This window comes from Haematobia irritans, chromosome 5 (assembly GCF_050003625.1).
Source record: "Haematobia irritans isolate KBUSLIRL chromosome 5, ASM5000362v1, whole genome shotgun sequence".
Lineage (NCBI taxonomy): Eukaryota > Metazoa > Arthropoda > Insecta > Diptera > Muscidae > Haematobia > Haematobia irritans.
Genome location: NC_134401.1, coordinates 94,688,627 through 94,700,899, shown reverse-complemented (window position 1 = coordinate 94,700,899; position 12,273 = coordinate 94,688,627). Strand labels below are relative to the sequence as shown.

The following is a 12,273-nucleotide window of genomic DNA, read 5'->3' as shown; positions in this document are numbered from 1 at the left end:
AGTCTAAGTGAGCCTGATACATCGGGCTGCCACCTAACCTAAGCTAACCTTTGGTGGAGTCCCCATATAGACCAGTCTCCCGATTTTACTTCATAGGCATCTAGATGCCGCAATTTTTATCCGATTTGCCTGATATTCAAAATTCAGAGGTACTTTATAAATAGCCATGCAAACTATGGTGTGTATCGGTCCGTTTTTTATATAACCCCCATATAGATCGATCTCCCGATTAAACTTCTTGTGCTTCTACAAATCGCAATTTTTATCAGAGCTGTCGTGCTTATTCAACTAACGAAGTTAAAATCATAGAATTGAGATTTTGCTAGCGCGCTTAGTCGAGAAGTTTAAGATTCTTCTAAAACTCTGATATCTCCATATGTAGAAACTTTAAATTTAACTTCGGAATGTGTACTAGTTAACTGATCTGTTTGGAAGAGTAGCTGTCATCAAACCACCTGAAAATCTATATATTTTCAGAAAACCTCTCTGCGAGGAAGGATTTAAAAAAAAAAACTATTATCTTTGATTCACCATTTAATGATGGTTTCGTTTAGGGAAAAAATTGTTGTATACAAATGGTACAACATTTTTTCCCTGCAAAGATCACACAATTTACGTTTAAATCGAACAAAAATGTGAAACACTGATACTAAGTTCAAAAAAGTGGTTAGTAAACAAAAGAAAATTCGTCCCAACGCTTCTTCTTGTTAAATTAATCAGCTGTGGTGAAGAAATTGAAAAACAAACACAACACACGCGTCATACACTTTCTGTTGTATTTCAGGCACGCTGTTATTTCGTTTGAAGAATAAAACTGTTTTCAACAACTGTTTCCATGTGCAACAATCTGCACTATAGACTATCTACAGTGCAAAATGGGTTACACTGTTGATCTTGCGATGTGTTACACCCATGGTTGCCACAGTTGGTAGATTTTGCAGAATATTCCTCTCCAACTAAGAGGTACTTCACAAATTTTCTATAGAAATAAAATCGTGATATAATTTTCTAAAGAAATAAAATTTTGACAAAATTTTCTATAGAAATAAAATTTTGACAAAATTATCCATAGAAATAAAATTTTGAAAACAATTTCTATAGAAATAAATGTTGACAATATATGCTATAGAAATACAATTTTGACAAAATTTTCTACAGAAATAAAATTTTGACAAAATTTTATATAGGAATAAAATTTAAAAAAAAAATTCTATAGAAATAAAATTTTGACAAAATCTTATAAAGAAATAAAATTTTGACAAAATTTTCTATAGGAATAAAATTTTGACCAAATTTTCTATAGAAATAAAATTTTGACCAAATTTTCTATAGGAATAAAATTTTGACAAAATTTTCTAAAGAAATAGAATATAAAATTTTGACAAAATTTTATATAGGAAGAAAATTTTGACAAAATTTTCTTTAAGAATAAAATTTGGACAAAATTTTATATACGAATACAATTTTGACAACATTTTATATAGGAATGAAATTTTGACAAAATTTTCTATAGGAATAAAATTTTGACAAAATTTTATAGAGGAATAACATTTTGACAAAATTTTCTTTATGAATAAAATTTTGACAAAATTTACTATTGGAATAAAATTTTGACAAAATTTTATATAGGAATAAAATTTTGACAAAATTTTATATAGGAATAAAATTTTAACAAAATTTTCTATAGAAATAAAATTTTGACAAAATTTTCTAAGAAATAGAATATAAAATTTTCACAAAATTTTATATAGGAATACAATTTTGACAAAATTTTCTAAAGAAATAGAATTTTGACAAAATTTTATATAGGAATATAATTTGACAAAATTTTATATAGGAATACAATTCTGACAAAATTGGCAAAATAAAATTTTGACAAAATTTTATATAGGAATACAATTTTGACAAAATTGCCAAAATAAAATTTTAACAAAATTTTATATAGGGATACAATTTTGACCAAATTTTCTATAGGAATAAAATTTTGAAATTTTCTCCAGGAATACAATTTTGACAAAATTTTATATAGGAATAAAATTTTGACAACATTTTATATAGGAAAAAAATTTTGACAAAATTTTATATTGCAATAACATTTTGACAAAATTTTCTATTGGAATAAAATTTTGACAAAATTTTCTATAGGAATAAAATTTTGACAAAATTTTATATAGGAATAAAATTTCAACAAAATTTTCTTTAGAAATAAAATTTTGACAAACTTTTCTAAAGAAATAGAATATAAAATTTTGACAAAATTTTATATAGGAATAAAATTTTGACTAAGTTTGCTCTAGGAATAAAATTTTGACAAAATTTTATATAGGAATATAATTTTGACAAAATTTTATATAGGAATAAAATTTTGACAAAATTGGCAAAATAAAATTTTGAAAAAATTTTATATAGGAATAAAATTTTAACAAAATTTTCTATAGAAATAACATTTTGACAAAATTTTCTCTAGGAATAAAATTTTGACAAAATTTTATATAGGAATATAATTTTGACAAAATTTTATATAGGAATACAATTTTGACAAAATTGGCAAAATAAAATTTTGATAAAATTTTATATAGGAATACAACTTTGACCAAATTTTCTATAGGAATAAAATTTTGACAAAATTTTCTATAGCAATAAAATTTTGACAAATTTCTATATAAAATAGCAATAAAATTTTGACAAAATTTTATGTAGGATACAATTTTGACAAAATTTTATATAGGAATAATTTTGACAAAATTTTCTTTAATAATAAAATTTTAACAAAATTTTCTATAGGAATAAAATTTTGACAAAATTTTCTATAGGAATAAAATTTTATAGGAATAAATAGGAATAAAAATTTGACAAAATTTTCTATAGAAATAAAATTTCGACAAAATTTTCTAAAGAAATAAAATATAAAATTTTGACAACATTTTCTAAAGAAATAGAATATACAATTTTGACAAAATTTTATATAGGAATAAAATTTTGACAAAATTTTCTCTAGGAATAAAATTTTGACAAAATTTTCTAAAGAAAAAGAATATAAAATTTTGACAAAATTTTATATAGGAATAAAATTTTGACAATATTTTATATAGGAATATAATTTTGACAAAATTTTATATAGGAATACAATTTTGACATAATTGGCTAAATAAAATTTTGACAAAATTTTATATAGGAATACAATTTTGACAACATTTTCTATAGGAATAAAATTTTGACAAAATTTTCTATAGGAATAAAATTTTGACAAAATTTTCTATAGGAATAAAATTTGGACAAAATTTGATATAGGAATAACATTTTGACAAAATTTTCTATAGGGATAAAATTTTGACAAAATTTTATATAGGATTAAAATTTTGACAAAATTTTCTATAGGAATAAAATTTTGACAAAATTTTCTATAGGGATAAAATTCTGACAAAAATTTATATAGGAATACAATTTTGACAAAATTTTCTATAGGAATAAAATTTTCACAAAATTTTATATAGAAATAAAATTTTGACAAAATTTTCTATAGGGATAAAATTTTGTAGAAAAAAAAAATTTGCAAAACTTTTGACTTTAATGGTTAATTGTTTTAATTCAAGATCTTATTCACTTGAATGGTTAATGGTTTTAATTCAAGACGCTAATCTCTCATTTCATTACAAAATTCAAATCTCCTTGAAATATCACATTTTATGTTCAGATTAGAAATAGTATTTGTGTCACTTGTATAATTACTTGGAACTTTATATGTCACATCATAAAATTGCAAATTTACTGATTTGTTTTTTGGAATATTTTTTAAACTGTCACATTTCCTCTCTTTGTTTGTCACATCTGATCGATTCGAATATTCCATATCTAGTATTTGACGCTTCAACTGCTTCTAGTCTTAGGAATGTTTCGCGTTTTGCCATCAACAAGACTGCGGTTAATTTTAAAATTTTATAAGTGCGATGAAAATCTCATGCGCCGAATGACTGAACGAACGAACGATATTAGATCCAGTGGTAAACTGATTGTTTTATTCTATGTTCTGGAGAAATTAGTCAAGGCCATAGTCGCCATATGTATCCAAATGCGCATACATTCATTCATCTCAATAAAATCGAAACTTGTTGCAATTACAGTTAATTCATTTACATTTGACAAGCATTAAGGTGGAGTGAGATTATGACAAAAAATTATTTGAGATATTTTAAATATATATGAAGATTTGCATTCTTAATATTTATATTAAGAAAAAATGCAATAAGTACACTGAAAAAAATATTTACCAATATGTCGGAGAGTAGAGCTCCCCATGCTTGAAAACCTTCCCTCCGATTTGCTTGAAATTGTCAGAGAATGTTGGGGGTGGTGTTTAGACGAAAGATCGCTACTTTATTTTTCGATATTTGGCCGGGGAGGGGACCTCCCATTTCCCGAAAATTTTTTAAGAACAGTAAAAAACCTAAATTTCTCCTATTTACATGAAATTTCTAGAGGACATCAGGGGAGGTTATGTAGTTAATATCGGGTACCTCATTGTTTATATCCGCTCGGAAGAGGGACCTTCCCTCTGCGGGAATTTTTGAAAATTTTACCAAATTCTCCGATTTGTTTGAAATTTTCAGCGAAGGTTTTTAGACAAAGATTTGGTACGTGATGTTAGTATATGGTATCCAATAACCATGCAGGAGTTGGTTCATATCAGTCTATAATATGAATCGATCCCCAGATTTGACCTCCGGTGCATTTTGGAGAAGCAAAATTCATTCGATCTGATTGAAATTTGGTACGTGGTGGTAGTATATGATCCCCATCAGTCCATAATCATATATAGCCCCCATATAAACCGATCCCGAGATTTGGTTTTGGAGCCTCTTGGAGGAGCTAATTTCATCCGAGTCAGTTGAAATTTGATACATTGTGTTAGTATATGACCGTTAACAACCATGCGTAACTAGGTCCATATCGGTCTATAGTTATATATAGCCCTCAGATAAATCGATCCCCAATCACACAAAAATTGGTCCATATCAAGTTCATAATTGTATATAGCCCCCATATAAGCGACCTCCATATTTCAATTCTGGCTCCCTACGTACCGTGCAAAAGTCCATATCGATTCGTAATTATTTGTAGACTTACCTACACATACCTTTTTTGTCTAATATATGTTATACCACACGCAGAGAAGGAACATGTTTGCCCTGATCATATTTGAAGAGCAAAATAGTATGGTTGGACACATTTTTGCGGGGAGCATTTAACATTTTTATTGCAATCATGTTTTCTCAGTGAACATAGTAAAAATAAAAATAAAATTGTCGTCACCCAAAATGTTATGATTTCAAAAAACAGAGTTTTTTTACCTTTTAAAAAAACATGGTCACCATCTAAAATGGTATAATTTCAACGAAAATAGTTTTTTCTGATTTATAAAACCATGGTCACAGTCTAAAATGTTATGCTCTTGAACACAAAAATATTTTCTTGAGTAATAGAACATGGTCATCATCTAAAATGTTATGATTTTGAAAAAAATGTTTTATTTTTTCCAAATTAATATAACATGGTCACAGCTTAAAATGTTATGAGTTGGCAGAAAAGTGTTTTCCCATATTAAAAATGATTACGATATGGTGGAAAATAGTGTTTTATTAAATAAAAGAATATTGCCATTGACATTAATAATTGCTTGTAAATTGTATTTTAAATTATTGTTTTATTTACATATTGTATTGTCTTATTGTATTTATGGCTTAAGTATTTATGTACATAACATTTTCTTTTGTTATAGTTATGTAGCTCTTAAGTGTTGATTCTAAATCTTTAATACTAATAGAATAAAATATTTCTTCAACATCAATACGAAACGCATGGTAATGACTATCGAATCCATGATTTAGTAATCTCTGAACACACAATGAAAACATATCATCAACTGAGCAAATACAGTGAATTAAGCCAAATAAAGGTATATTATCTTCATATTCTCCAATATGTACTACCATTCCTGGTTTAAAAAACATGTGTTTATATTGTAACTGAGAAACAGTGGTTAATGCAAATTCCGAATAGATTCCAAATTTTTCCAGTTCATTACATTTTACTTCCCTTGTTTTTCCAATTTCTATTTTTTTATCTAAAACGTCGGCATAATTCACAAAAAGGTCAAACAGTTTGATTTGGTATTTGGTGAAAATTGTTTTTAAAATATTAACCTTATTATTAGAGCTATTGCATATATTTTTTAACGTTTTGTGTACCGACTCAAATCTCATTGACGAAATGTGTTTTAATGGACCAACTTTTCTCATGATTGTCGCATAATGGAAAAGGTTATGAAATTTCGGTTTTAAGGTTGTTTGAGTAAGTTTCATATATAAGGAATTATGCTCACACACCAATTGATGAAAATGTTCTGGAATACCTTTTTGAATAGATTCACTTTCACAAGCAATAACAACAATTTGTCTCAAAAGTAAATATAAGTCCCATTCATCACATTCTAAAATCAGATCTCCCAGCATTAAATTAAAACTTTTCAAAAACACTAGAGTCTCTGAAGCAGATAATTTAAGTTTATTTTTTTTATGGAAGTCACTATTTAAAATCGGAGGTTTATTTCTACTGTTAATGGGACCGAAATCAAATGTTAACATTCTATAATTTAATTGCTGCAGAGAAAAAAATTTATGGTACTCAATAAATCTTTTCAAAATAAAAATTAAAACGTAATGGCAAACACCTTCGAGTAAATCATGCATAACATCCACACAATGATTTTGAGTTACATGGAAATTATTTAAATCATTCCAAACAGAATTCTCCTTTATACCCGAGCTTTTAAAATCCTTGTCTTGTAAATCTTGCTCATAATTTTCTGGGTTTCTTAGCATATAAACATTTTCATTTGAAGCTAATTTAATATCATCCCTGTGCTCTTTGCATAAACGACAATAATAATTGCTGGAAAAACTTTCTGAAAACCCGAGAATAGCATTAAGCCCAAGATTGTCCCCTAAAACTATCGCAGGAATAATTTTTACATTTGTTATATTCTCTCCGTTGAACGTAATTGGGGTCTTTATTTCAATTCCATTAGCTTGTAACTTGTTAAGTTCTGTAATAAAATTTTGGAATACGGCAGTATTTCCAAATTTTTTTCTATCTTCTGCAAATAACAACATTGATACAAATATATGAGAAAGCTTCGACTGCAAGTATTCTGGTATCCCAGGAAGTTTTATGTATACTCCAGCGAGTTTCTGCATACCCGCATGGGAACCTAGAGCATTGTCTGGTTCAAATTCATCGAAATATATAAATAGGGGCATTAATAGGGTACCCGGCTCCGAGCATTTTTCTTCCTTTTCTCTCCAAGCAGGGCTTTGCATATAGTTACAAACTATTTCCGAATTATTATAGGCAAGTGTGTTTAAATATGCAATTGATTCTGCTAGGAATTGTGTTTTTTGAAATAAAATCGAAAACATTTCATGAAGTGGCAATATTGCAATGGAATATTCAATATTTTTTAAAACTGTTTGTCCAGCAAACATTATACATTCTTGCAATTCTTTATGTAATGTAATAAATTGAACTTCAACAAAGTATTTACTTTTCTTAAATTCATTAATAAGTTTATATTCCGAATCTATAACACTGTTGTCACATAATGTATTTATAAAAGTTAAAATTTCGGAACAGACGTTAGCATCGACTAACATGCTTTTCAGCACCAACAAATAATTCCTGAAAGCATTCGCTACATTTCTAATGATTTCGAGGGTTTTGTTGCGAGGAATGGAATCATTACAGTAGGATTTGACAATCTGTCTAATTAAATCAAATTTTAAGTTTAAATATGATGGAGACAAATCATTATTAACTAAGGGCTCATCTATATCGTTTGTATGGAAACTATTCGGCGTAAAATCGTTCTCAGTTAACTCATATGACAAATCGACAGATTCATTGATTTCTTTCACATTTTCTGATAATTTGAAATGTTTTTTTAAATGATATTTGTACGAGTCTAACCGATTATATTTTCGGTCACAAGTGTAATATGGGCATGTCAGTGATGATATGTTTCGATGTTTCTTCTTAATGTGACTTATAAAGCTTAAAATATATTGAAAAGTGTCGTTACAAAAAACACATTTAATTTCTTCCATTTTAACTACACAGAAAAAGATGTCACGAATATTGTTTAATTAAACTCTTCATGGAATTGGAAAATTTAACTATTATTGTTTCCAAAATTAATTAATAAGGTTGATATTTGCATATCCCTGATTGAAGCGATTTCTACCAAAATTTAATTCGATAATTTAATTTAATGATTAAAGGCAAATTAATTTTTTTCTGTGTAATCAATACATTCAATTATTTTCCAAGTTGGTGTTTGAAACTATATTCTAAATTGTATATTCAAAATATCTTAAACTAAAATTACGATACATTCGTAACTGTTTAATATATATTAATACTAATATGCCATTAATACTTAAACATTCTTATGACTTCAGTTCATTAATGAGTGTACTCACGGATGGTAATGTTAAATCCCAAATTGTGTCGACTTCAAAAATAAGTTTTTGGAAAAATGTCCACACGTGGGTACATTCTGTAGGATATTTTATATTCATAGCCATGAAACTCTGGAAACACACTTCAAATGCTTTCAAAGGGTCCTTAAATTTCAATCTTATTCCAGCCAAATCAACGTAGCAGAGGGATATTGCGTTTGTAGTATCTCCAACGAAGTGTATTAACGGTTGGGTTTCCAATTTCCTACGTTTATGGTTATTTCTGGTTTCGTCATCTGCTTGCAATATATTCTGTTAACAAAAAACGAAAATTAGAGCCACTGAATAATTATGTATCAAATAACATTGATTATATAACAGAGATTCATACATATAACATACTTCACTATAGATGATAAACGATTCTTGAACTTCTAATTTGGAGTTATGTCGTGCTGTTGGCAAAAGATAAGGTACAACCATGAGGGCAAGGGCGTATTTTGTTTCTGCAGTGACATAAAAATGGGTGAAAAACTTTTTAATAGATAATTTTTGTCATTAATTTATATTAACCTACCTTCGTCTAATGTTTTGTTTATGATAGTTAAAATTTTTTGAATGCTGTGCTCCCTTACTTTTGTTGCTTTGGAAATTATTTTGGGGTAGTAAATCCTCCAATCATTAACTCCCTTTGACTGCGGATATAATCTTTTGAAGTCTATTTCAATCTGTAATTGTAATACGTGAGAACTCTTTGAAATATCATTTTCACCATTTTTTGCTTTCTTTCAAATTTAAAAAAATTGTTTGATAGCAATATAAAGCCGAACTTTGTCTCTTAACATATGGAAAATCTTCTTATCTGTAGAAATGTAATGAATGATCTCTTACCAAATCATAGCTCCTTTCGTTGCAAAGAACTTTGTATTTCTCCATATAATCATATGTGGACATATTCGTGTTTTTCAATTCGTTTTGTCGTACTAAATGTGACTTTTTCCATATTTCCAAAACTTTTGCCCATTGTGAATTTTGTATTTGGAGAATACGAAGATCATCGACATCAATTCCATCACTTTTAGTAGAGGTAACAGGTTCTTAAAATAAAAAAAATCATTTTTAAAAATTCCAATCAGTCAATATATTATACAAATGTATTTATAACAACAATTTTCTAAATATATCCCTGTTCATGGGCGACTATCGATTTGTTAAGAACACAGCAATATCTATGTTATTGATAAATATGTATATCCTTGATTATTGGGTTTATTTTCTTACTATAACTATATTATATCATAAAACTTGATTTTGGAAAATATCAACTGCTTTTCATTTTCAGGATACTTTTTAAATATATTTTTTCTCTGAAGCTTACAAAAAAGCTAAACGATTCCTGTTTTTCTGAGCAGTTAATATTTACAAAACAAACATTCGTAAGCAAGGTAAAACTCATAAATTTAAACACTTACTTTCTTTGGGAGTCCTTGTGTGAATGCGCCTCTTAATAATGCCGGCAGCACTTAACTTTGTCCTCATATTGTTGTAAGCATCGTATAATTTGCCCTTTGCTAGGTGGCCTTTTTGAAATGGAACGTAATAGCTTTCTTTTATTTCAGAGGGAAATATTTCAACAATGAATTGGGATAATTGTAAAAAATCCTCTCTATGTAATCTGAAACAAAAATTTCTGTTTAACTATATATATATAAATGTTTTTAGGAAATCTTACAGCCGGCTGGAATTATTATGCAGGATATAACCTACAATTGTTTTTGCAATTTGAGTCCTTTCCTTATTTTCCAACACTTTCAATTGCATTAAAAGCTGAATATTCCTAATCTTCTTAATTTCCTTTTTTAAGAAAGTAAAGCAAATTAATTATAAATAAAAACCCAATTAGTTAAAATATTTACAAGTAGATAGATTCGTATAGGCTCGACACAACATTCTCAAAATCCACAGTTTTCGAGATTTGAAATCAATTTTTGTAAAGCAAACGACAGTTGAAATCTAGTTAAAGTGGATTTTGGGTTTGTAATGTGAATGCTGTATTGAATGTTCAAATTTGCACTCCATGATTAATTAAGATTCTACTTTCTCTACTCAATTAGAATATATTACTAAATCGAAGTAAATACTAAGTTAAGCGTCAATATAAAAGAATTCAACAATTACTTGAACAGTCGGCAGCAATGGGACATTTTCGACTCCTGCAAAAAATGTGTTGCTTTCTGTAAAATTTGAAAACTCTGCTCCACCTATAGACACAGAACGAATTGCGTCACTATGCGACGAACATAATGGGTGTTGGTTTTGATGACATCCACTTGATGGTGAGCATGAACTTAAGTAAATTTCTTCATTGGATACCACATCAAGTTCACAATCGTCTAATACTAAAGGCTCACTAGCAACATCTATTAAAAAATTTGGAGCTTTCATAAGCATAATTACTTAAATCTTCCTCTTGTTTCACATTTGGGGGAAAAATTAATTATGTTATTATGTACTTACCAGATAATTTTAAAACCAAGAAAAAGTCGGGAGATCCGATATATTGTTCCACCGCATGGGAGAATATACCCGGATTTATTCTGAAATCGTTTGAAAAGATGTCAATGGAAACGTCGCTCGGCATATTATATATTTTCTTTGCTGTAAATAAACATAAAAGTTATTAGACATAATTAATTTGTATCACTTGTTTAAGACAATTTCTTAGTTCGAAGGAAAAAATTGGAGCTCAAAATTGCAAAAAAGATATTTTTTTTTGTAAAACTTACATTATTTAAGAACTTCTGAATTATTTTGTGTGGAGACATGAATTTAGTAAGTCGTTATGATTCATTTGGTTATATTTTCCCCTTTTTAGTTATTTTAACTAACGTACGCAAAAAATTAATAAAGTAAAGGAAACTTTCTCACATCATAATAATTTCATCACTTTTTGTTTGAGTGGACACAAATTCGCTTTATTTAGCTAAACGCGAAATTGGTCAACGTAGAATAGAATGTGTACATACAGCTATTTTTACCGGTTCAATTTTTTGTTTCGTTTTTCACTTATGTTTATTGCATTTGTTACTTACCTTCATTTATAAATATATTATAATTGTCTTCCCCATCGAAGCACAAACAAAGTGCTTCCTTCTTTTCTTCAAATAAGGTTTTAATTATCTTAAAACCTTTCATTTTTAAACGCACAAATTGAAAAACACAAAAAACACCACAACCAAACGTTATAAATCAAACTTGATGTACTACCAATTGAAAATCGTTTTAAGCTTTAAGTGTGCCTTACACCAACCAACAAATTGATTTATACGAATAGCCGAAAATAAAACGAGCTTTCATATTAGGTATGTTCCAACATTTTCAGTTAGTTTTATTGGGTATGCCCATTTTTCGCATCAAAATCATTATTTAAAATGCTAGTTTTTTGTAGTTACAGTTTCTGAGTCAATTTCGTCAAATTTACCATTTTGTTTTTGAGTATATATCGCTAAAAATTTTATGTTTATAGTACCCACCTATAAACACAACATTTGTATGTTCGGTTTTCGAGTTGAAACCCTCTTTATTTTCACGATTACTTTTCCTGAAATAATCAGAATTATAAACGAAAAGAGAAATATTCGTGTAAAGTCTTGCCGAAATCAAGAGGAACAAGAAACGGCAAATCAATTGAGTTAATCTATCTGCTTTATATTGAACTGTTTTAATGAAGTAACCGCGAAAATGTCAACGCGAAAAGCGA

The 12,273-nt window shown here is 28.0% G+C and overlaps 3 protein-coding genes across 5 annotated transcripts in view; all 3 read right to left on the bottom strand.

Annotated features, from left to right (window-relative positions):
- Window positions 1-3,998, bottom strand: part of LOC142239331 (ATP-binding cassette sub-family G member 1-like) — a 51,490-nt gene extending 47,492 nt beyond the window's left edge. Inside the window, exon 1 of the mRNA XM_075311116.1 lies at window positions 3,730-3,998. Coding sequence (XP_075167231.1) covers window positions 3,730-3,850 — 121 coding nt within the window. The 5' untranslated portion in view covers window positions 3,851-3,998. The remainder of the gene's footprint in view (window positions 1-3,729) is intronic.
- Window positions 3,999-5,616: 1,618 nt separating this feature from the next.
- Window positions 5,617-8,172, bottom strand: LOC142240860 (uncharacterized). Its single transcript, XM_075312601.1, has one exon. It carries the CDS (start codon window positions 8,157-8,159, stop codon window positions 5,739-5,741), a length of 2,421 nt encoding a protein of 806 aa, XP_075168716.1. The 5' UTR covers window positions 8,160-8,172; the 3' UTR covers window positions 5,617-5,738.
- Window positions 8,173-8,301: 129 nt separating this feature from the next.
- LOC142240861 (uncharacterized) lies at window positions 8,302-11,799 on the bottom strand. Of its 3 annotated transcripts, none has more exons than XM_075312602.1 (9): window positions 11,606-11,799; window positions 11,031-11,171; window positions 10,692-10,951; window positions 10,246-10,367; window positions 9,986-10,188; window positions 9,405-9,610; window positions 9,091-9,241; window positions 8,916-9,019; window positions 8,302-8,825 (listed from the first exon to the last, which is right to left on the bottom strand). In XM_075312602.1, exons 1-9 carry the CDS (start codon window positions 11,706-11,708, stop codon window positions 8,502-8,504), a joined length of 1,614 nt encoding a protein of 537 aa, XP_075168717.1. In that variant the 5' UTR covers window positions 11,709-11,799; the 3' UTR covers window positions 8,302-8,501. The 3 variants fall into 3 exon arrangements, with proteins under 3 accessions (XP_075168717.1, XP_075168718.1, XP_075168719.1); XM_075312603.1 differs by having other exon boundaries at window positions 10,692-10,933; window positions 11,606-11,798; XM_075312604.1 differs by lacking the exon at window positions 11,606-11,799 and adding an exon at window positions 11,300-11,481.
- Window positions 11,800-12,273: the final 474 nt, after the last annotated feature.

Coding starts and splice junctions, on each gene's coding strand:
- LOC142240860 (XM_075312601.1), bottom strand. CDS start 8,159: ATGGAAGAAATTAAATGTGTTTTTTGTAACGACACTTTTCAATATATT.
- LOC142240861 (XM_075312602.1), bottom strand. CDS start 11,708: ATGAAAGGTTTTAAGATAATTAAAACCTTATTTGAAGAAAAGAAGGAA. Junction 11,172..11,605: donor TAATATATTTATAAATGAAG/GTAAGTAACAAA, acceptor GTTTATTTACAG/CAAAGAAAATATATAATATG. Junction 9,611..9,985: donor CACAAGGACTCCCAAAGAAA/GTAAGTGTTTAA, acceptor TTTTATTTTAAG/AACCTGTTACCTCTACTAAA.